This window comes from Brienomyrus brachyistius, chromosome 12 (genome assembly GCF_023856365.1).
Source record: "Brienomyrus brachyistius isolate T26 chromosome 12, BBRACH_0.4, whole genome shotgun sequence".
In the NCBI taxonomy this organism is placed as follows: Eukaryota; Metazoa; Chordata; class Actinopteri; order Osteoglossiformes; family Mormyridae; genus Brienomyrus; species Brienomyrus brachyistius.
The window spans coordinates 12,308,825-12,333,454 of NC_064544.1; the positions used below are offsets into that span (position 1 = coordinate 12,308,825).

The following is a 24,630-nucleotide window of genomic DNA, read 5'->3' on the forward strand; positions in this document are numbered from 1 at the left end:
GTCTGTGCCCTCCCCCATTCCCATACTGTTCCTGTCTGTGCCCTCCCCCATTCCCATACTGTTCCTGTCTGTGCCCTCCCCATTCCCATACTGTTCCGGTCTGTGCCCTCCCCATTCCCATACTGTTCCTGTCTGTGCCCTCCTCCATTCCCATACTGTTCCTGTCTGTGCCCTCCCCATTCCAATACTGTTCCTGTCTGTGCCCTCCCCATTCCCATACTGTTCCTGTCTGTGCCCTCCTGCATTCCCATACTGTTCCTGTCTGTGCCCTCCTGCATTCCCATACTGTTCCTGTCTGTGTCCTCCCCCATTCCCATACTGTTCCTGTCTGTGCCCTCATGCATTCCCATACTGTTCCTGTCTGTGCCCTCCCCATTCCTATACTCTTCCTATCTGTGCCCTCCCCCATTCCCATACTGTTCCTGTCTGTGCCCTCCTCCATTCCCATACTGTTCCTCTCTGTGCCCTCCCCATCCCCATATCATTCTCATCTGTGCCCCCTCTCCCATCCCGGTGGTCTTCCTGTCTGTGCCCCCATCCCCATGGCGTCCATGTGTGTGCCGCCTCCTCCATCCCAATAACTTTCCTGTATGTTCCCCCTCCCTCGTTCTCATTGCCTTGGTATTCCTCCATTCCCCATAGCCAGAGTGCATGCGTCCTGCTTTGAGCCTTGCTCACCTCATTACTTCCATCATTTCCTTGCCCAGAGCCAGACCACCTGTGTGCTCTGTGTGGTTTATTTAATAATTTATCGATTTATTTACTTACCTTCCTTGTCTGCTTGTTGTGCTCTTGATCTCGGGTGTCTTCCCTGATCGCTATCAAAATGATTTCTTGTGATTAACCCATTTCAATGCCATGCCGGTCCCTCAGACACTATTCCTTTCTTAACCCCCCCCCCCCACCCACCCCCCACCCCCATCTGAGCACATTTCAGAGGTCATGACTGACAGGTGGATTGACGGACCGGCTGCGTCTCGTTGCATGTCTCCATGCTGTCAGGTGTTATTTGCATCCCAACAGGCGGCTTGGTGCATTGCCAGCGTGTAAAAGCGCGTGCCAATGAAAGCGGAGAGAGCAGGGAGCCGCTTGCCGGCCTCTGCGAAAGGCGTAATCACATTACCCTAATCTCATTTTCTTATGAATTTCACATTGCCGACGGGCGTTAAAAAAAAATAATAATAAAACGCACACTGAGTACGGTCAGATCTGAAATGGTTTTCTGACCTGCATCCCCTGTGCACTCGGTGAGCCTGTAATTTTCATAAACTTTCAGAGCACGCACACTGTATATCTTCTGGCTGACCCAGGAGAATGTTTCAGATCATGCAGATTTTAGTTGGTGAGCTGGGCAGGGCCATCTCCGTCTCCTGCCTGAGAGTGACCCTAATCCTCCCCTGCCTTCCATGCCAAGAAAGGCTCTGATTTTCAAATCGCCCATGTTTTAGATTATTATTATTTTTTTAAATTGCTATTATCTGGCCAAATAGGTTTAGTGTTGTCGTGTGTTTTCTTGAGTAAAATTGAGTAATAGCACAGTGATTCGTGGACTAATTAATCCTGGGCTTTGTGTTGGCTATAAATGGATCTGTCTGGAGCGGAGGGCCGTCTGCACTTTGGTCCTGTCGTGTGACCTGCCCCTTCCAGTTTGCACGCAGTGTCTCCCCTTTCCTGTGCGCCCAGGCAAGGTGCTGTGCCTTTTCCCATGTCTTGTGCAATGCAGGAAACCGAGACCCATCAGCAGCGGTGACCTTTTGAACCGCAGTTAAATTGGACAATTGTAGACGTCTAGCATGTGACTTGCCGCTCGCCTGCGTCTGCGTGTCTGTCCGTGTGCGATTATTCATCAGTGTAATCGGTGACTTTTAATGTATTTCCATTATTGCCCTGTCACACTTTGATGAAGCTAATAATGAATATGCATGTTTTGTTGTTTGATATTACTGAGAGCTTTGGTGTATTACATATGAACTGCTCTGGTAGATGCTGATTTTTTCCATCATATTTGTAATACTAAGAAACACATTCAATAAATAGCTGAATAGGTGCACATGCACTCAGTCTTTTCCCTGAACTATTATATGTTATATATATATCAGCTATGCTTTTGAAGAAAACAAAAAACAGGGTGTATGTCCTTTCAGTGTCTTGCACACAATTACACTACTTCCTAAATATGTTTTCCATGAACACAATCACTGATGCTTTTCCTCATTATTGTAAGGGAATTGCTTTTGGGAGTGGAAATTTCCTAAAATGCCAGTGGGGAAACGCCACTGTACATTAGGCACTGCTGTCTCCATGTGGAGAGGAAGTAAACAGGAAGCACGATGGCCCCACTACTGAGTAACTCCATCTTCTCTCTCCTTAGGATGGCTGGCATTCTCTCGGGGGTGATTACAGCCCTCTAGGCCTTTCCTACCCAGCATCCTTTTCTTCGACAGAGATTCAAACATAGTTCAATTTGCGGGAAAATCCAGAGGCGATTTTAAAAAACAGGAGCTGTTGACCTGCTTCTTTTGTTGTTTGCGCCAGAGCTGGGCGTGACTTTGAGGCACTTTCTGTATTATTGGGCATCGTTAAATGTCCCTGTAAGTCAGCTTTACGTCAGAGTGATGGGCTGGCTGGCATTCTTAATTAAAACGAAGGGGTCCGTTCCTGCCATTACACAAGTATCCGATGGGGAAGTGGATATTTTCTCTCTGGTCTGCATGCCTGAATTCTGCTTCTCCGTTAGAGATGTTATCTTGCCTTTCTCTGTTGTGCTGTGTGCTTAGAGGCCATTTACAGTTAGTGAAACGAGGGGGATGCATGTTTTCTGCCTCAGCTGGAAATCATGTGAATAAGGTTCTTTTTGTTATGGCTTTGCCCAGCTTTTCTCTTTTGTACATTCAACGAGGTCACGGCAAATATAAATGCATGAATACTAAACGTTTTTTTTCCCCTGCTTTTTTCTTGCAAATTAAGCAGAACTGTGCTCAAAACATTTCTGAACTCCGCTGAATTTATTTGTATGTTCAGCGAATAAGTGAGCATGTTGTCCTTTTGCTGCTGACAGGAGGAGGTCAGCCGTGATTGGAGGAGACCTCTCTGCAGGTGAAACAAGGTTACATGATCCCATCAATAACGTTCGGCAGCCACAGACAGCCTTGCTGCATTGATTCCAGCTTCTTTTTTTTTCTATCTGCACAGGATTTTACACACAAAATATTAAGTAACGTTTAACCTTTAATGTTAATTAGAAACATTTAACGAGAAATCAGCATTAAATGGAGTTTCAGGGTGGCCCTCATTAACACAATAATGACCAGATCGTATTAGAATAGAACCTCAATTGAATTAGTCTCCAGATTGGTGTGTCATTGCTCGAAGAAAGCGTAGATGTGTAACTTTTACACAATTCAGATGGAGCATATAAACTTGCACCGCAGACCGCAGTGTTGGGAATGCAGGCATGACGTCAGCAGGGCACAGTCAGGCATGAGGGTAAGAGCTCCTCCACTGGGACTGCACATGGGACTAAGCACAGACTCACTCCAGATGGGCAAGTAAAACCCAGGAGGCTCAGTTTGGAACCAGAATCAGAATCACATGCGACAGCGGAACTGAGACTCGCAGATGAGAGTATGAACATGACGCACGGGGTTTCTGAGAAACGGACCCACGATAGTGTGCTTGGCCGCGACAGCCAGCCCTAATTTCCGCTTCGTGTCCCAGCTTCTTGCCCGTGTGGCTGCCATGCAGTACAGCACAGAGGAGAGCTATGAGAGTGCAGGCAAGTCAGTCACTTAAGTTGGGATTTAATACACGAGTGAGTGTCAAATGTGGCAGGGTGGGGATACCTCGGGGGAGGGGCCGGCCCTGAGGACACGCCCCACGATATGCTATCAAAGGGTAATTGTGTTCATTTTCTGTGTGGGTGCGGGGACGAATGACCAGGAGCTCTTGCTCAGCTCTCACAGGTGTACCGGTGGCACATTTAAGTTATATTGTGTTTGCATCTGGGTTGCCTGCTGCTTTCTACTCGGATCTTTTCCTATAAATCACACTGTTCGTTTCTCAAAAAAAACCCTGTGTCCTGTCATCAAGAGCCATGGTTAGTCACATTGCTGTGGTCTTCCTGTGCGCTGTAATGGCTTTACTGTAATCATATATTACTAAGACGGATCATTCTGATGTTATTCATCGGTTCTCTATTTGTGCGCTTCACTCTTCACAGGCATGTAGACACACATTCACATGCACACTCGCCCCCGCACACTCGCGTCCTCCTCCCGCACGCTTACATGCTAATTTGCCATATCCTTCTTTTAAGGGAGTTTTGTGTAGCACATTGTATGGGACGATGTTATGTATATCCTACCTAACATGGGCACAGTCATGTTGCCATGGATACCTCCCATAGACTGCATCTCGGTCGAAACACGACTCCCATCGTCCGCGTCACACAAAAAGACTTACGGTGGTCGGCCATACCTTCATTCGATATTAAACTTCCCATTCTTCCCACTCGAGGAGAATATCACAGAGGGAGAGTACAAGACTGAATGATTCATTACACAGGCCTGTTCTGAATTGAAGTTATTTTGAATATCATTATTCGATGATAAAAAGGCAGAAATTCCATAAAAGCTCTCCTGGTGTATTGGGAAAAGCTGATTTTGCTTCAAAGCTTCACAATGCCTCGCAATTTTAACACTTAAACAGTTGTTTAAGATGAAAAGCAGCTGTAGGATAGCTGCGATTGTTTCCAGTCGCCTGTATGATGCCAGCACTTCCCAGTCTCCATAAATCTGACAGAATTCACGTTACTGCAAATGCACGGTTCCATATCATAACAAACCGTCGGTGCTGTGTAACAAGCACATCGATTTTTTTGTACATATTTCAGCCTTCCTTTTCACTTTCGCTAGCTTTTCAAGGAAAAATATCCTGTCCTCTTTTACCTCTGATATAGTAATAATGTGTTGTTAGTCACCCATAACCAAGGATTGTGACCCCTGTCAAATTTTATGAAAAAAAAGGACTAATAATCATTTGAGTACGTGTGTGACGCAAGCCCTCGCAACAACATGTTGGAGAGCAGATTGCTGGTGACAACGGTGTCCGCTCTGCGCACTGGCAGCCTTAAGAAGCAGAGGTGTTACAAAAAGTGTGTCTCCTTGTCAGATGTTTACGGTCATTTCATTAGTATTTTATTTTCTAAAACAGCAGCCTCCCCACCAGACTCTGCTGATTTACAGCTTGAGGTTCACGGTTGATGCTGAACTAGTCATATCTGTTCGGGGTGGCCGACCTTGAGTTTTGCTGCTTCCTGCTGACATTTATGGACGTGCAGGTCTTGACTTGTGAGCATCGGGCCAATTGGTGGGGGGGGGGGGGGGGTACAGGTACAATAAGCTTCCCCGTGCTTCTGTGCCCACGGTCCTCAGATTCTTATGGAGCTGTGCCAGCTGCAGGATGTTACTAATTAATATTATACTAAATGAACAAGGAAATTGGGCTGCATGCTCTTCCTTTGTCTGTCTTACATTGTTATTTACAAATCTGGCGGTTTTTAGGTATAGTTACACCATGTACAGTTGCGATCCATGCTTTTCGTAGATCACGCAGTAGCTAAGCGCTGGGTCATCCACTAATGGTTTTCTTGCGCACGTCTTGTCCCCCCTGCAGCCTTCATCCGTGCCCCCATCCCCATGGCGGTGGTGCGCAGGGAGCTGTCTTGCGAGAGCTACCCGATCGAGTTGCGCTGCCCAGGCACCGACGTCATCATGATCGAGAGTGCCAACTACGGGAGGACGGACGACAAAATCTGCGACGCCGACCCCGCCCAGATGGAGAACACGCGCTGCTACCTGCCTGATGCCTACAAGATCATGTCTCAGAGGTGGGTGGCTTCCCTTGCTGCACCCCCCCCCACCCCGCTAAAAAAAAAAAAATCTCTCATCTTTCTCCAAAAGAGCACCATCAGAGCATCTAATGCGTACATATCACCAAGATTACTGCCATTTGCAGAGTTTTCTTTGCTCTGTGTTGCTGTGGAGATTTTATGCATCAGCATTCACAGTAGATTGTGGGCTGCCAGGATGGCCTGGTGAGTTCTTTGGGGCGGGGGGGGGGGGGGGGGGGGGTTTGAAAGTGGTCAGTGAATGGCTCAGTAAGGTTGTGAGGAAGCAAAACAGGGAGAAACACCCCAGTTGGGGTCACAGGGTTTGTGATGGGCCCAAATAGACCCCGGTGTGGGCCAGACAGACCCCAGTGGTTATTCACCCTGATCAGGTGAACAGGGCTGCTAACAGCTTAACAGCTATGTTCAGTAATGCTGATATTATTTTTTAAGATTTCCCCTCTGTTTGTAAGAGTCAGTGGACAGAAGTCTTAAAGGGGCGACTTGTGTTTCGGAGAAGCGGAAGGAGCTGAAGGCGTCTTCATTGTGTGCCGTGACCCTGCCACACCCGCACAATCAGCCTGTAATCCTGCCTGTATGAACTCGAGTGCTTACACCCACACACACGCACTCTGCACAGGGCCTGTGTACAGGCAGCAGCTGCTGGGCTGTGGCAAGGAGTCCCAGGGCGGGCGGCCCATTGCCAGAAGGCCCTCGTATGCCCGATCAACGGGAGAACAAAGCAGTGTAACTCGCAGAGCTGAGGTTAGCCTGATGCTAAAATTCAGGGCTTTTCTATATGTTTGACTTCTTCCACCATGGCTCTGCTTTGCTGGGGCTGTAGGGATATTAATGCCCTTTTACGCTTGGAGGGTGATTTCACTCATCATTGCAAGGAGCAGAGGAGCGTCGCATGTTTGGCATTGGCCCTTGCGTACTCTTTGAGAAATAGCTGCCCCCTATGTCCCACAAAACCCTCCTAAGTCCCCTTAAAGTCTGCTCCCTTCTGGGGAGCCAGTAGTGTGACCTTGTGAACCAGATTAACCGTCGTTGGCATTCAGTTCATCCTACCAGGCCCCCGGGGAACCGAGGCCGGGGGCCAGAATCCATGCATCTGACCTCTAGCTGTCACCCACTTCCCTTCAAAGAGGAAGCTGTTTACTCTTTGAGGGCCCTGCCATATCAGCTATGTCAGACCCTTCCCCCCTGCCATGGGCACGTTTAACGCGGCAGGGTGGCGGCATACACCATACATCAAAGTCTTAATACGCGAGGGTCGACGGGTTATCGCGATCTGCTCTTTCACATATGACGCAAAACCGTTTCGACCTGAGGCAGATTTTCAGGTTTATGGTGGGGCGCAGGAGGAACACTAAATGGCCCTCGCTCTGAACACAGCCCTGAGAGCGGCTGGCCCAAACCGCTCAGTGCATCCTTTCCTCTGACAATACCCCAACACAACCATAATACACCATAATCTAACATTCCCATAACATTCCTGTTACGTTGGACACTCCAGCCGAAGGAAACACTTTTCTGGACATGCAATGTTGTTGCTCTCATATGTATAGAGAAGTAGCAATGGAATAAATGATTCTGTCCTGTATGGTACATATGCATTAAAATCCATTTGAGTACAAAAATATTTGAAGAACACAAGCATCTAATGAATCGGAATTCTTCACAATCCATTTGTGCTTCAATTAATGTAATTATTCCATGGCACTCTGGGGTCCGCCAGCTCCTCGGGTAAAACCCAATCTTGATGGACGATAAAATAGAACAACAGTTCCCATGGTTGTTCCACTGTTTGTAGGGGGGGGCATGTCATGTGGGGTTTATTTCTTGGTTAGGCGTTCAGGCATTCAGGAGATGCTGGTCTTCCTTTTGATGTTGTTGCTCAAGCGTCCAACAGTGAAATCACTTTGCTCACAATGGGATTCAAACTGGTGACCTTCCGATGACGGGTACAACAGCCTAACCAACTAAGCCTCACACTGCGCCCCCTGCTCGTAAGGCACTTGGTCATACAACATGTGAGGCCGTCAGACACAGAGCCTGCATTTTCATATGGTCTGTTAACATGGCTGTTTTTACAGCCGTACCACGGTTTGGAAAACCATACAGTCATTATAATGCTTTTCAAGACACCCAGAGTGCTTTACAGAACCAGTTGGGAGCCTCTACAACCACCACCACTATGTAACACCCGCATAGATGATGCAATGGTATAAATGCCACAAACTGACATGCACAAAGGCACATGCGTTTATACAGAGCAAACCATATTCTGCTGCCTGTTACTCCCCAACCAAAGAGAACTCGAGGCAGCCAACTGAATCCAGCCCTCATGCTGCCATCTCCAGTGGATGGATTCTTCAGTGTGCAGAGAGACCTGCCCAAATCTATTCCCATGTTCTTGTCACGACTGACATCCACACGGATTTGCATCAGGCTGGAAAGTCTGACCTACTTCAGACTGTTTATTTTATTAGATTTTATTTTTCTGTAAAGAAGATTAGCCATAAAGTTTGATTTTTTTCCCCCCGTGCCCTTCGGCTCCGAAATGCTTTGACTCGATTGTGATGTTCTGCCGTAGACATGAATTTTTCAAACTCAAGTGGCTAGACGCAGCCTGGAGGTTTATTTCCTTGCCAAGCATCTCGCCTGATCTCTAACAAAACAAAATGACACTTTTACTTTCACGTTCTATTTTATCTTTTTGTTTGCTTCTAAGTGATGCCTCACAGTAGGCCTTTTGGAAAGGGGCTGAGAAGGCCCCAGTCTTGTCTTCATGGATATGCTGACGTAACATCAGAGCGGCGATCCACGTTAGGCCATAACGGAGAAAAAGGATCCTTTTCGAAAGGAAAACTGTCTCTGTGTCTACTAGGGTAGATTTAAGAAAAACAATAACAGAAATGTTTCAAACTGTGTTTGGTTGGCCGGAGTTGGAACATCTGTGAGTAAGGATAAGGAGCAGGATAATTGTTTGTGTAATTGAGTTACTGGACAGCTCTGGCCTCCTTTATTTATGGGATGTCAGGCTCCGAGGATCAGAGCCTGGGGTCCCCCGTGCCCAGTTTTATGTTTACAGCTGTTCACAGTTTCCTCTCGGGTGACCCTTGAGCACAGGATGAGCGAAATGCAAATATTTAATAGCGAGTGGCCCGTTAGATCACCCGGTAATCAAAACAGCAGGGCTCACGGCCTTACAGGAGCTGATCTGCCCAGCTTCTCACACCCGGCCACAGCCACTACATTTTTACAGATTCCGCCTTACACGCATTGCTCTGAATATTACTTAACCACCTTAATTCAAGGGGAAAATGTTCCCTATATCGGCAAATAGGCTTAAGTGTTTTATTTCCGCTGGAAATCCACCGCAGAGTGCTGCAGGACGGCTTCATAGACGAAGTGCCGATTGCCGTGAAAAAGTCGGGAGTATAGCCTGCAGGGGGCACAGAAAAGGCGTGTGCTTGGCATGTGTGCCCATGGCAACCAAAATATACCCTGCTTTTATTGCGCTTCCCCCTTGTTGTCACTGTTATAGATAAGCTGTCCATTCGTCTATTAATCTCCTTATGAAATCCCACACCGTTGATTACGTGTGTTGTGGCAATGCATTATAGGGAGAACTATTTAAGCCTCAGAGAGCACTATATGGAAAAGTGCAATAAGCTAAAAAGCTCTTACGCCAAATTGTCTTCTACACTGGAAGCAGTGTGCTGCCTGCAGACTACTCTATAAATGCTTGCCATGTTTAAAGATTACTTCTGGAATTTAAAGCTGGCTCTCTTCTGCCCATTTCTGTTATATAACTTTCCTCCCGAATCGGGGAGCACTTAAACAAAGAGGGAAAGACCGGCATTCTTTCCCGCTTATTTCATACCACTTGTTATTCCTTCTCCCAACTCTGTAATTTTTTTTCCTCCTCCCCTTTCCCCCTTCCGATAAGAGCCCCCCCCCCCCCCCCCCACCTTACATTTGGCAATTAAATGTGCCCATCTAAGCTTTCAATGTGTGGCCCGGACACACGGGATGCTGGGAGTTTATCTACCGGTGAGTCGAACCCGGGGACCTTCCATCGCGTACGTGACTTGCTGATTCTCACAGGCCCTGCGGAGGCTGCACAATTCAATTACTGGTGATTGATAACAGGAAAAAATGCAATTAAGTGAATTTTTGGCATTTTTATTCATGCAGACGAGGTGACAAGTAGCTCTCTGTTTGGACGCGGCCCCACGCGGGCTCCCGCCGACTACTGCAGGGGCACCGAGTGGAGGAAAAGGGGCCCGATTCTTTATGTGGCCGCGGGGCCACGTCCCACGCTGCCGCCTTCGAGCTGCCATGAAAAGGCCCATTGAGAGCGGGGCAGCTGGGGTGGAGGCTTGGCTGTCTGATGTGCCCATATCTCTCCCGGCGGGGCCACCCCCCCGCTGCGCCCCTCTTTATTGGCAGGTGGGATCACATCTCTCCATGTGTGAGCTATGCATCTCTCTACCTTCCTGCACGTTCCGCAGCCTGGAAATCTAAATGTCAGAATGGTGGCCATCTAACGAGCTGGATTACTCCGATGCTGGGGGTAGGGGGTGACTTCCTTTCAGCCTGACCTTTTCGTGCCCCCCCCCAGCGTTTGGCCCTCACACATGGGGTTATGACAAAGCACGGATTCTTTTTTCCCTGGCCAATTCAAGCTCTGCCCCGGCTTGTGATTGTGCCTTGGCCTTGAACTCCCCATTTCACTCCCCCTTCCCTCCCTGACTGCCTCTCTCCCCCATCCCCACAGATAGATTTCACCCAGGTCTTAGCTACCTACCGGAGCCCATGGACAGAGATTGAAAATAACGGGAAGTCTTTAGCTACCTAAACGACACCTCCCATGCATTTAGATCCACCAGGGATTTGAGTCTCCCTAAGCTGGTGTTGGTTTTCCTTTTGCTGGAGATGTGACGACGTACTTGGCTACAATAACATTGTTCCAGGTGACGAAAGAGCCACCTGTTTTGCGCTGTGGCCTCTCCAGCCTGTTCTGAGATTGGGTGAGGCCCAGTCTGAGACCGATGCGGACCCCGGGACCTCAGCATGTGATTGGTGCTGTCACAGGCACCTCCATTTGCGAAGACATGCTCACGTAGGGTGCCACAAACCAGCATATACTGAGCGATTGGCCTGTCTGTGGATCCTCACTGCCAAGCCAGTCGCCATGTGGTTTTGCGTTTTCATGGCGTCGCTGTTTGTGCAATTCTGCTTTGTTTGAGCCAGGGGGTTTGTGTGGTTCTGTCGTTCCTACGGTGCCTACGATGGGTGTGTGTTTAAGGCTCGTTTCTCTGCTGAATGTGTGATTGTGTGAGTATGATTGCATTTGTCTGTGGAGAATTTACACCTGTAGCGTGCGTGCGCAAGCCAGCTTTTCCTGTGTGAGCAGTGTTTCCATGGCGGCAATGCGTATGTGAGGTGTATGAGTGTGAGTGCGTGTGCGTGTTTGCGTGGTGCATGTAAACGTACCGCGCGTTTCAGTTGTTTAACATGCGTGTTTCTGGCAGGCCTGCATGATTTTCTCACCTGTGTCCTGTTATTCTAAGGAGCTGCTCTTTGTGAAGATGGTCCCCTGTCACCCAGGGAGTCTGTTCCCAAAGACTAAGCTTCCCCTTAGAACCTGTTCTAGCTGCTGTCTTTGCCTGGGGATTAGTTTAGCCCCCAGCCTTTTGCGCCAAGACCTTCAAGCCCCCCAATGATGCTGGATTGCTGATCCTGGCCCCGGTCCAAAATTAACACTGTCCTGGCAGCACGGTGTCAAGGAGGGTGAGGGAGGTTCTGAGACCATGAACTCCAGCCTGATGGCCTGACAGGCTCCTCGTATGAATCTATTGACGGGTTCAGGCCTTGTCCAGGGTTGGCTGGCAGGCCGCTGTACTAGTTAAGGCTTCCGAAGCGAATGCATCAAGTTAACAGTTTTACTTAGTGGGCAGTCTCATTTCCAGTCGTAATACATGCTGTCATGTTAAATCAGCTTCTTAAAACGTATGTACAGCATAATTCTGCATGTCAGTGGAAAGAAATGATCTTCATAAAAATAGTGTTGCATAAGGGCGCTGGCATCCTAACATGCTTCTATCCTGCTGTAGTGCTTTTTTTATTTTCATTTCACTGTCAGAGTGTGTGTCTGTTTATGCAAATGGGAAAAAATATGTGACATAATTTGGCAGAGAACGTCGGTGGCAAACGGCAGTATAGCAAATCGGTGGAGTAACAGCACCTATGATTCGGGATGACTGGATGCTTTTGTCCAGGCCCACCACCCCTCATAAAGGTAACTGGGATCATCTAGACTGACACTGTGTTGCTTTTCAGTGTTTACAGTGCCTCCTTAATGTGGCCTTTGATGATCTTTGACAAACTCTTCAAAACGTCCTGATAATTGTCCTTAAATAACATGATTCCATACATGTCTGTTTGCTCATGAACCTTTATTTAGTTTTGCTTGCTTGTGAGTTATTTATATTTTGTCGATGTAACCACCTGAACTCAAGTGATCAATCTATCCATCCATTCATCCCTCTTCCAGCCACTTATCCAGTATTGTGGTGAACCCGGAGCCCATCTCAGAGAGCACAGAGCAGGGACCACACGCGTGCACACAAACAAACACACACTAAGGGGAATTTGGAGATACCAATTCACCTAAATGCCTGTTTTTGGGCTGTGGAAGAAGACTGGAACGCCTGAAGAAAGCCCATAAAACACAGGAAATCTGCCCACACAGCAGAAGGGAAAGATTTACAGTCTCCCCCTGGAGGAATTAGGCGACAGTAGCACCCACTGAGTGACCGTGCCAACTTTAGAATTTGCTAAATGGTTTTGATTAAAGGGCTGCAATTAACAACCTCGTTATATTCTAGAACACATAGGCAACACGTATCATTATACTGCCCTTACAATAATAATAATGATTATTATTATTATTATCATCATTATTATTATTATTAATATTATAGGGGGAGCATGGTCGCGCAGTGGTTAGCACTGTTGCCTCACACCTCTGGCACCCGGGTTCGAGTCTCCGCCTGGGTCGCATGTGTGTGGAGTTTGCATGTTCTCCCCATGTCGTCGTGGGGTTTCCTCCGGGTACTCCGGTTTCCCCCCACAGTCCAAAAACATACTGAAGTTAATTGGAGTTGCTACATTGCCCATAGCAGTGCATGTGTGAGTGAATGGTGTGTGAGTGTGCCCTGCAATGGGCTGGCCCCCCCATCCTGGGTTGTTCCCTGCCTCGTGCCCATTGCTTCCAGGATAGGCTAATGGACCAAGTAAGATAAGCGGTTTGGCAAATGGATGGATATTAATAATAATAATAATAATAATAATAATAATAATAATAATAATGATGGCAACAACAAAACTACTTCAATAATAACCATAATAATAATAAGGCAATGAGATATGTTGAACAAAATACGTAGAATCGTCGCACTCTGTGTTTTTTCTTTATCAGGACACTTGTTGGGATCTCCAGATAGTATATTATGTCAGCATGTAACTGATTTAGTGATCATCAGGGCAAATCTACATTCATGACATTTCACAGATTCCATCGTTTTTCACTGAGAAGATTTGTGTTGCAATATTACACATCTTTGGTATCCGGCATGGCCTCTGACTTCGCTCTGGGTTAATTGGCCTGTTTTTCTTTTTCTTGTTGATGCATTATTTAGGCTTGATTTTAGCCCTTAAGGGTCATTCGACATTTTGAATGGACCGTTTAATTGAACCTAAGAGGACAGGCAGGACTGAAAGTGTTAATAACGTAGATTGCCTTGCGTAAATGTGCCGCATCTTTTGTGTCCATGGCAACTAAAGGTGATCAGGGCTTGAATTCTCTCGCCGCAGAGGTTAGGGTGGGGGGAGCTTTTCACATCACACTGCTAAAGCATGTCCTGTTTGGAGGATTCAGATTATTAATAGAAACTGGTAATGGGAGAATTGCTCCTGTCGGTGACTTAAAGTAACAGTGTGCTCAGCCCTCTGTAACTCTCGGATTTGATTGAGCATTCAGGTAGATGCTGAAATTCACAATGGAGAGCCGCTTCAAGGACCATAACGTGAGAATGGTGCTCTGTTGTCGCAAAATACGTTTCAATTTTACGTCCTGTGTTTCCTGTATGTTTCTTGCTTTGTAGTCATGGTGTAACTGCTATGTCTAAGTCCATCCATCCTTCCATCCATTTATCCAGCTTGCCGTCCATGGATACTGGTAAACCAGAATAAAATGTGCATGTGTGTATGTGTGCGTGTGCGGGGATTAGGTTTATATTACTTTGTGGGGACCAAATGTCCCTCACAATGTAATGAATACTTGATTTTTTTTTTTACGTTGTGGAGACCATTTTTCAGGTCCCCAAAAAGATCTGTGAATGCAATCAAAAAATAAAAAATGCCGAGTCTCACATTTTGTTTGGTTACTTAGACTTAAGGTTAAGCCTGGCTAGTGGTTAAGGTCATCATGTTGGGATTAGAGCTTTCTCCATGGAAAGGTGTTAAATGTTTTGTTTTCAAAATTAAGGCGTAAAAATAGATTTTAGATCCTTTAACAATGTTTGTACCGGGAACTAGTCTGACGTGTTTCACAAAACTTTTCCCTGTTGTAAAGACACATGGGATTTTTTAAGGACTCCTACTTTGCATTCCACACCCATGGTCCATCTGCAGAGGCTTCTTGGAATGTACGAGAGAGACACGTTCTGTCAGCACCTTGGACACGCTCAATAGCTGCAATCGGACAGTGTCACCACACCAGGTTGGACAGAAATCTCTGGAATGTTCCATCCTGGGATGGTAGACATGGACAGAGTCTTGAACATTCCCTCCAGCCCCCTCACTTACTCTCTGGCAGTCACACTGACCGTTCTCCATCGAGAAGATGTCAACCATCCATCTGCTGGCAAAGGTGTATTGCCTCATGCGGGTTCATTGATGTCCAATGTCCACTCCACGATCAGCGCTTCTTCACACTTCTTCATCAGCTGTGAAAAGGCTCAATAATAGACACAAACTTAATCAGCTGGTGATGAAATAGTTGATGTTCTCCCAGCGGTTTTACGTGGCTTCTTCACGCCAGCTAGACCAGCCCGTGTCGATACTTCGCTTTCCCTTTTCTGCACGCTGCTGATGAATCAGATGCTAAATTAAGATGTTCCATCACACTGGTAAATGGCATTTTTCTCCCAAAAGTGGCCGTGAATAAATCCCTGCAGGTTACCGCCGTGTCACCGAGGGCTTCAGTGCCACGTTTCATTAGGTTTTTATGTCCCCCGTAAATAACACCAGACAGACCAGAAAACAATTTTACAGACGCTGTAAAGATGAAGTTGGTTACTTGGATATTAATATCTGGTTTGTTTAATATCCTCATATCCTCAGTGCAACATTTAAAAAGAAAAACGTGAGAGAGCTGCCAATTTGAACATATATTTTTATATGTTTTTATACGTCGAATAAATAATTGTGCTGACAGCCGCTCACAGTGAGCCTCTTGCCTGGAGAAAAAGATTCTTTGACGACAGTAAAAGCCGGCGAATAGTTATAAATTCACCTGAGATCCAGGCAGGGCCTCCATCAGCGACGGTGCGAATTCACACGCTAATTCCAGCACTTTGCTGTTTTTAGGGGAAGCTTTCCTTGGAAGGCGATGCTGCTGGTAAAAAGCTCATTAGGGCCGTGTTTTCGACATACCGGCGGAACACACTGCTGTGGCGGGAATCGGGGGGGGAAGCAGCGGAAGCTGCCTCTGGAATTGGACATTAGGGTTTCCATGGTTACGCAGAATGGAAATTAAGTGACTGAGCTCAGGCTACTCAGATTGTGTGTGTTTAGTTCTATGAAGTATTATGAGAAGGCAATTCTTTGCTTGGGACTTTTTTCATTCAAAGATTGCGAGCCGGTGACAGTTCAGCGAAAGGTGGCCGGGCTGGATATGGGATTAAATTCTTTTTTCACCCCACCAGGGCACTTTGTGTGTCCCCACATAAGCTTTTCAAGAGCACTTTTGACTCTAAATGGCAGCTTTCTGAGCTCTCTGTGCGTAACAAACACGACCCAATGCATGGAAAGGCTGGTCCCGCCACTCTCACCTCTGCCCCCCCCACACCCTAGCAGCTGGTGCATTTTGCTTCGGGGATCTGAAATTCATGAGCTGTTTTTTCCGGCACGCCACACATAGCCCAAAATAAAACACACAAATAAAAAATCTGTGTTTAGCCATCCCAGATACAGCGGACACGGTCTCTGCCACCCGGGGTGTCAATGCAGCCATGGTACGTACTTCACACACACTCCCCAGTACCCACCAAGAAACACACCTATGTGATCAAAAGGATCTCTTTATAAAGAGAGGAATTGTGCTTTAAGGAGAACCACCTTTCAGACCAGACCGTGCATGTCAAAATATTACTTGATAGATAAACATTGTAATTTTATTACCTTTATTTATACTGGGGTGCCTCATCTGTGGGATTGGCTCCCCAATCTGGCAGCCCGTCCTTAGTCAGCGGTGTGTGTTTGGGGTATGCCAGCCACCTGGGGTTGCCAAGTCACAAGACGTCGCTCTTGGTAGGAGCAGCAACGCCACATTTGTTGGCTGGAATCTTCGACAGTGTGGAGCTAAGGCACCAACTGGGACGTTTCTGTGGCACTATCCCCGTGGTGACGCCTCCCCCAGCCTTTCTGACTCCTCGTTGAAGAGATGGTACTAGAGGTGCAATTCCCTAAGGAGCTAGTGTGCGTGTACCATTTGCAGCCATTACTGTAGCACAAGCGTCTGCACCGTGTAACACTGTAATTCCCAGTGTGCTGCACAGGGAGTCACAGGCCTACGTCTGTACCTGCGACGTGACAGCATGCGATCTTCCTTCCCGAGGTCTCTGCTTGCAGCGTTCCTGTGGGAAATTAAAGTCCACTTAAAACGGAAGCGTCATCCTGCAGTGCTTACAGTGGTTTCTTTACGCATTTCAGCGCGTAAAGAAATCCAGGGGAAGATGAACGGATTTCTTATAATGAAAATGGTATTTTTAGCTAAATACGACCCTGGTCGTTTGGTTACATTGTTTATTTTCCTGCATGACATTTATGGCGGTGATTTTTCTGGTTGAATGGGAAAACGACATGAACGATATGACAAGGGGAAAAATACTTAAATTGAAGAAATGGCTTTTTTAGGTACTATCTAAAAATCACGAGTTCTCCTTTGAATGCAGCTGGTATATGACTTCCAGAATTTGTTCCGAATTAATGTTAGGATCCAGAAATTTGAAAAGCCTATGTTGTGGAACGATGCATTTGGTTGGGCTCCCTCATAAGGAAGGAAGCTGTATCTCTGGACTCATGCTATAAAACACTGACCCTCTGTCCCCTAAGAATGTGCACTTCAGATGAAGGGATGATGTAAGTGTGGCACTGAACCTGAAGGCTGGGTGTTCTGGCTGTGGTTATTTTTTTTTATATAAGAAGTCCTGGAAGTCCAAGGGAAGTTTGAAGTGTAATTAATGTTTATTTCCACAGCTGCTGCATTTAACGTGGAGGACGTCTCGCTTTTATTTATCTGATAATGATGGGTTTAATAATTGTCTTGGGAACTCCATAGTCACGCGGCTCCGTTTGATTGCTTTGCCATCCTCTGAACGCCGTCTGCGCTTTTGGCTCGGGGGCCAGCCGGCGGCCTTTGCATCTTTTACAAGAGGCTGTGCTTCCCATAAGCGGATGCTATGGGGCCCTGCCCTGCGGTTTGGCTTCAGCGGTCGGGAAGCCAAATAAAATGCCCGCACGCTGAAACTGCGGGACCTGGACTGAAGCTGTATAAGCCCCTCCCACTGCGCCCTTAGTCTTTTTAACCAACCCTGTAGGCTGTCCTGCTTGCCCATTTAATTCCCACCCACTAATGCATTCAAGCTCATGTTCTTCCTTCGTCCTTCTAGCTGCTTTTAAGCTCCTCCTACCACCTAATTTAAGTCCCTCTTTGTAGGCCCTTTGAGCTTCTCCTAATATGTTTGTCCTGCCTCTGAAGTGGTCTAGGTAGGCTTCTCCTGCTAGTCATTTTATTCCATTATTAAAACTCTTGACAGTTTTTTGCTAGTTTCAAAATATAACATTGTGGTCGAAATTCTCAACTTTCTACTTCAAATTATATATTAGGAAAGGTACTGACACCTAGAAGAAGGGATGCAGGCCCAGTGTGTGGAAATAGTTCAGTTTAAGTGTTTGCTTGTGGAGGGATTGTAGGTGCACTTCTCTCTGGGTCTAGCTCTGAGGTATAATAGCTGATGGTAAGCCTCCTCCCAGTCCTCCATGTTCTCTTTAGTTCTGGGAAACTGACTTTATTTTGGATATTCAGTGAAAGGCTATTTCATCATCTGGAGGATAGAAAACAAAAGGTTTTGCTCATATCTGAACTTTGCTTTGACCGAATGGTATTTCAGAGGATAAAGTCTCTTGTTTGATCTTGGTATTTATTCCATTTATGTGGTTCATATGGTTTTCTGGGAAATACAGAAGTTTATCCTCCCACACTGACACATTGGAATAAACTCTTATGAATGTAAAACAGGCTTTCCCTTCGGTATACAAATTTCAGCATTTATCCACTGAAACGATGACGGATGCTTAATTTTAAGACCACAACACAGCTACTACCCTCTGAAGCGATTGCATTGTTTGCACAATCTCTGCCACATTCTTTAACTTTTCTTTGTTCTTGGAAGGATTATAGCAATGCTAAGAATGACAGCGTGTGAAATCTGGAAGTCGTTTCATGTCCTGTGATTACACCCCGTAATTTGAAACGGGACAAGCTCGCCGCCCTGCTGGCCGGACGCACATGATATGCTGTCAAATTGCCCGTCCTCTCTTGCTCTGGCCCCGTGTGTAGCTCTGTGCTGCCCGGAGAGGACATAATCTGCAGGGTACACAGCATAGATTAAGTGTGGCGCCGGTTATGAAAGGTCTCCACTCGTGCTTAGTGCTGTTAAGTGACTCTTTAAACTTCTCGCTGAGTGCCGATCGATTCCCCTCTGCGATGCAAATTTCTGCTGCCTCTTCCTGTCCAGTACTCCAGTACATTCTTGTTTTATTTTCTAATAGGGCTCGCCCTGACACACCTTTTTATGATCCTGGCAGTATTTTTTTTAAGATGCCCCTAATAAATGCTTGCATAATGACTGCGCGTGAAACTCAGTTAAAGAAGAATCGACGGAGGAGCCCAAATGAGCTTAAAGTCCGTATTTTCCTGGGAATGTTGTTGTGTCTCGCAGTAGCTTCAGAACTTCCTGTTAATCCCCCTGAACCGTGAGCTGTTCCTCTTACACGAGTCATTTGATGGGCAGGTGAAGCCGGCTGGAGTGGCACAGCCACACAGAGCCCCGTGGTGCTAGGGTAGAGGGGCTCCCCACTAGCCACACAGAGGCCCATGGTGCTCGGGTAGAGGGGGCTCCCCACTAGCAGTGTGTTGTAAAGTGAGGTGCTGCCGTTGTCCCTGTGAAGCGAATGTTTCACAGCCACTTTGACTGGCGGCTGGAGGAACGGGAGGCTGCGGAATGAAAGCAGCACTGACAGGAAAAGAAAGATGTCCTCTTGAGGATAATGTCTCTCTCTCTCTCTCTCCCTCCCTGCCTCCCCGACCAACCCCTTGAAAAGAGAATTACCGAAATACAATACAGAAGCCTGGATATTAACCTGCGTGCCATCCAACAGTGTTTTTAGCATTCGAAGAAAAGGCCATTCTCACTCAGTTCAGATTGGTCTTAGATATGCGAGTAAGCAGTGTCAAGTATCATTTCTGTTTTTCTTTACATTTATTCCAGAAATGGGAATTTATTGAGTCAGTTTTCATGGTAAACTGGTGGTCTATTTTTTATACATTTAAGAACTCATAATTGTATTATTGATTGATTGATTGAATGATCAGATTGATTAGTCCCAAGTTCCTCTGCAGAACAGCAGTGACTACAGCCTTCGGACTGAGCCTGTGGCACTGACATCAGGCCTGATGAAACCCTGTGTAATTAAACATGGGTCTAGCTGCTTGGAGACCCACTCAGCCAACTGACACCCATGGGCTACAAACTGGCCTTTATTGTCTTTTATACCAGGCCCTGATTTTATTAAGCTTTCATTTATCCTCTCAAATGGGACACATCCAGAGTCGCTAATCCGTTATTTGCGATCCGCTCTTACGGGGGTGACTAATGATGAATGAGGTCATCAAGGCATTCTGGCCAAAACGCGAAATACACGTAGGGAAAGTTTTCCTGGCAAAGTGCTGATGGTTAAATATTAACAAATAGACTCTCTGATGTTAAACAGGGGTGGGTCTTATTGTTGCTTGTTTAGCCAAGGATTCATCTGGGTTTCTATCTGTATGTTTTCAAGTATCTCTGTATCTATTTCTTACAGTCTGAGTGATATGAGAGTCTCAGTTTAGTGTTTTGGCTCATTACTCGATCCAGCTGTCAACAGTCGGCAGAAATCTGTGTGTCTCCTGCTACTCTTCTCGCGACCTCTTCTGAGGACACACCGTAAACATGTTTAACATTTTGGCCGCTTTTGACAAGCTGGTGTACCATGAAAACAGTCCCCCAAGAACGGAAAGTGCAGGGCCTACACACCGCGGGTGCAAGGATGGAAAGGTCTCCTACGGTAATCAGTGCGAGACACCTACACACGTGGGTGCGAGACCTTCGTGTCTGTCAATGTCACATGAATTCTGGGTTAGATAAAGGCTGGTAACTTGAAATAAATAAGGACTTTATTTTCATAATGCGATACATAGAGGGGCTAACATGCAACTGTTGGTTATGGTATAAACTCTAACCACTGCTTCAACTCTCACTGCTGGAGCCGGTTACCTAAATATAGTACAGAGCCATGCAAAAAAAAAAAATACAAGATGAGAAAAGTATCTAAATAAATAAATAATCAGTGGCATGAGTAACTCAAAATGAAATATAGTAACTAATCTGCAGAAATTGGCAATACTCCTAAAATAAACTGGTAAAATGTCTTCCGTATGTAATTCCATATGTAAATAAATTAAAATATGAATGTTGTCTAGACTGAAGCTAATTGAAACTGTCCATAATATATGCTCGAGTTATGTTTCGATAAATTCTTATGTAAGTGAACTTATCAAAAGCTTTATAACGTGAACTGGGGGTGAATGAAACTTTATTTGCTCAGGCATTTGTCAAAGTAGTATTTGTAATGGAAGTGTCCATAAAATGACCAAGACTGTCACACATGCATAAATCTGTACACATTTTAATAAAGTGGTTTGCAAGTGAGGTTATCAGCTTTCCAGACAAGCACCCTGAGCCTGTAAGTGATTATTCTGCCCAGGACTCTGAGGGAGAAGCTCCGCTGTAAACTCCACTGATTGGAGTGCATGCCAAGCTTACACCAGGACTACTTCCTGATGCGATTCCATCAGCCTATTGGCACTCTATCACCGGCCAATCAGCTTAAAGACCTTCTTATAAAAATCCTTCTCAGATGGCTCTACTCGGTGCTGTCATGGGGAATGTTATGGTTTTCACAGCCTGCAAGATGCTTCCTATTCATATACTATGCATATATATCCTTTAAATCTACAGCATGCAAATCAAATTTAATGGCGTCTCTGTGGGTAGCAATGCTGCTTCACACCACCAGGGTTGTGAGTTTGAATCTCACCCCTACTGTGTGTGTGTTTCTGGGCTTTGCCTATTCTTCCCATGCTGTTTGAGTTCCCTCTGGGTTCTCGCCTTTCCTTTCTCAGTCCAAAGACACATGACGTGATGAATTTCTGTCTGTAAATTACCAAAAGTGTACATGAGCATCCTGTAAGGAATTTGCCCTAGATGACCTTCTACTGGATAAGCAATTGGAGGATGGATGGAGTAATAGTATTTTGTATTCTTTTTTTGTTGTTCTTTTAACAGCAGAATGAACTTTACTGGCCTGTAAGGCAGTGGTGTTCAATGTAATAGACTGCATTCATTCTGCTTATTCACCCCTTAAAACCTGCAGGATCTCTTAGTAATATAATTCTGTTCTACTTTCCCAGACCTGTTTCGCATGCAGTTACTTTTCCATTACAATGGAGCACAGGCAGGAAAAAGAGAAGGGTTTCTGATAAGCGGGCCTGTTTAATCACCACCGTGTTGCAGGAGTGACCCTTCTGTGTCTGACTGACATTTACAGCGAAGGAATTAACTCTGGAGAATGGACAGGCACCCCAGACGTGCGATCTGGCTGTCCTCAGGGCCAGCGGGTGAAACATTGTCCTGATTTAATAATGTAGAAAAGGAGATGGGATTTGCTGCCCCGACCCTGACCCCCCCCCCCCCCCCCCCCCACCATTGATTATTTACTGAGGAATTGGTGTCAATTAAAACACGAAAGGGTGATTTAATTGTATGGTATGACCTTGTGTGACATGTGTGGCAAATAATCTGTGCGTAGTAGAGAGGATGAACCCAGAAGCCGCCAGTGCATTGTGATTGGAGGAACAGAGACATGTGGTTTGACTTGAGTGTCTGATAGGCCCTGAAATATTTTATGTTTTTTATAATGAATTTTAGAACTGTCATGTTCTACTTGATGCATGGTTATTCTAATTATATTTTGCTAATGTTTTAATGTATAGGTTTCAGGGTTTTTAAAAGACTATATCAGGTCTCCATTGCGTTATGGATTCTGCAGAATATCCCATCCATTTTCTAACTTTGTATCTTGGTCAAAGTAACTGGGATAGGGGGGTGGGGAGGGGGGTTGGCAAGACAGAGTAAAAGACTGGGGAACAAATTGAATGGGACGGCAGTCCGTCGCAGGGCACATAGACGCAGTCATACACTATGGGAACCGTCTTTGACTAACTGTGTGTTTTTAGACTGCAGGAGGAAATCTGCATGACACAGGGGGAACATGCAAACTCCACACACAACGAGCAGAGGTGGGATTTGAAAGCCTTTGCCCAGGAAGTGTGCTACTCCAACCCTTTCCTCTTACCAGAAACATCCAACTAATCTGGCTATGCTTAAGCAAAGAAATTGTGCGATTTCCACAACTTGCTATTTATTTTGCCATGGAAAAAGTGTACCCACAGTGTGTTAGCTAGATAAAAGCGTTTAAAGTATTCTATAGCGCAGATCATGCACTTTTGTGACAAACCAGAATGCATACAATGACAAGCCACTCAGGGAATATCCAGCTTTTACTTGTAGGAGCTGGAGCTGTCCCCCAATGCCATGTTCCACCTCCATGAGCAGTTACTCAAAGTGGCAGGATGGATGGATGTAGTAAAAGTGGTTCATCTTAACCAAAGAGGGTGCGGTCAGTCTACACCATACATGGCACACGATCAAACTGGTGCAATGAGGTTGGGGAGTAAATCTCTTTTTAATTTGGCATGCAGAGCTGGATGCAGAGCTGTCAGGGGCCGTCGGGGTGGGCTTTTATCTTCCAGGTCAGCGTCTTCCTCGCAAGGAGGGTCCGCTCATTATCTGTGTCCGGGTGAGAGCGCCCCCCTGTGGGGCTGGCTCCCTGTCGCGTATGCGCACCCCTTAATCGAAGCAGCAGCGGAGCCTTCGCCCCGGGCTGTCCATATGCATTTTTTTTTTTAGCTGTAATGATGCATAGGTAACATTTACCCAGATTACAGTGTGGTCAGTCAGGTTTGTAGTCACCAACAAGGGGAGACTCTTCACTCCAGTTGCGTTCGTGTCCGCAGGGGCGTTACCACGGTAATGGGAATGAATCTTATTTATGGTGGCTCCTGTCCCCAAGCGCTTCGCTGGAGACTCATGTGTGTCTGATGACTTTTTTAGCCAAAGCCACTTAGAAATTGGAACTTTTTATGAATAACTGCTTGCAGTTGGAGCACCTCTGTCTGCTATGTTCTTTCATTTGCCTCTTATTTGTTTGATTTTGAAATCAGATTGTTTATTCTGCGCATGCGACAATGCATTAGTAGCACGTGCCCTTTCAGAAGGACCAGCCTTGTTCGGTCTGTGGAGAGTTAAAGGAACGTGATTCAATTAACGCTGCAGCCAGATTGAAGTGCTGCCTCATTCAACTCGATTTCTGCAGTCGACATACCATCTTCATCATGCCATCTTCATCATGCCATCTTCATCATGCCGTCTTCATCATACCGTCTTCATCAGACCGGTCACGGCCTCTTGCTAGCCTGTGCCCACCTCGGGTGGTGGCCGAGGATGGAGTCCCTCTGTGGGGCCCCCTAGACAGTTTGATGAGCATAACGGCCAGACTAGTTGAGTATACAGAGTCACAGAGTACTCAACTGGTTGGTTGAAACAAAATCCCGGTCTTGGTTTGTACTCTCTGGACCTGAAATCTCCACCTCTGGTAATGGTGATGCTGCACCTGCAAATATACAGATTATCCATCCCAAGCACGGTCATTTCTTTTATTTCAAAGTCATTAAATCAGGACTGATTTTGTCCTCAGGACTGATGATGATTTCCTACTGTCGATAAAGCTGCGAGTGTTGAGCCGTGCGGTATATTTTCATTTAATAACCTTGAATGTTTCCTGTAATTTTTTTCTACAGGTGCAACAATCGGACGCAGTGTGCAGTGGTGGCAGGACCGGATGTGTTTCCCGACCCATGTCCCGGAACATATAAGTACCTGGAGGTTCAGTACGAGTGTGTCCCATACAGTACGTATAATGATGCCGCCACTCTGATTCACGCT

The 24,630-nt window shown here is 46.2% G+C and overlaps 1 protein-coding gene across 23 annotated transcripts in view; it reads left to right on the top strand.

The window, feature by feature from the left end:
* Positions 1 to 24,630, top strand: part of LOC125704608 (adhesion G protein-coupled receptor L3-like) — a 178,290-nt gene that overhangs the window by 63,785 nt on the left and 89,875 nt on the right. For all 23 annotated transcript variants that reach the window (XM_048970399.1, XM_048970420.1, XM_048970415.1 and 20 more), the window contains 2 exons: positions 5,674 to 5,887; positions 24,486 to 24,595. In XM_048970399.1, the coding sequence (XP_048826356.1) occupies positions 5,674 to 5,887; positions 24,486 to 24,595 (324 nt within the window). The remainder of the gene's footprint in view (positions 1 to 5,673; positions 5,888 to 24,485; positions 24,596 to 24,630) is intronic.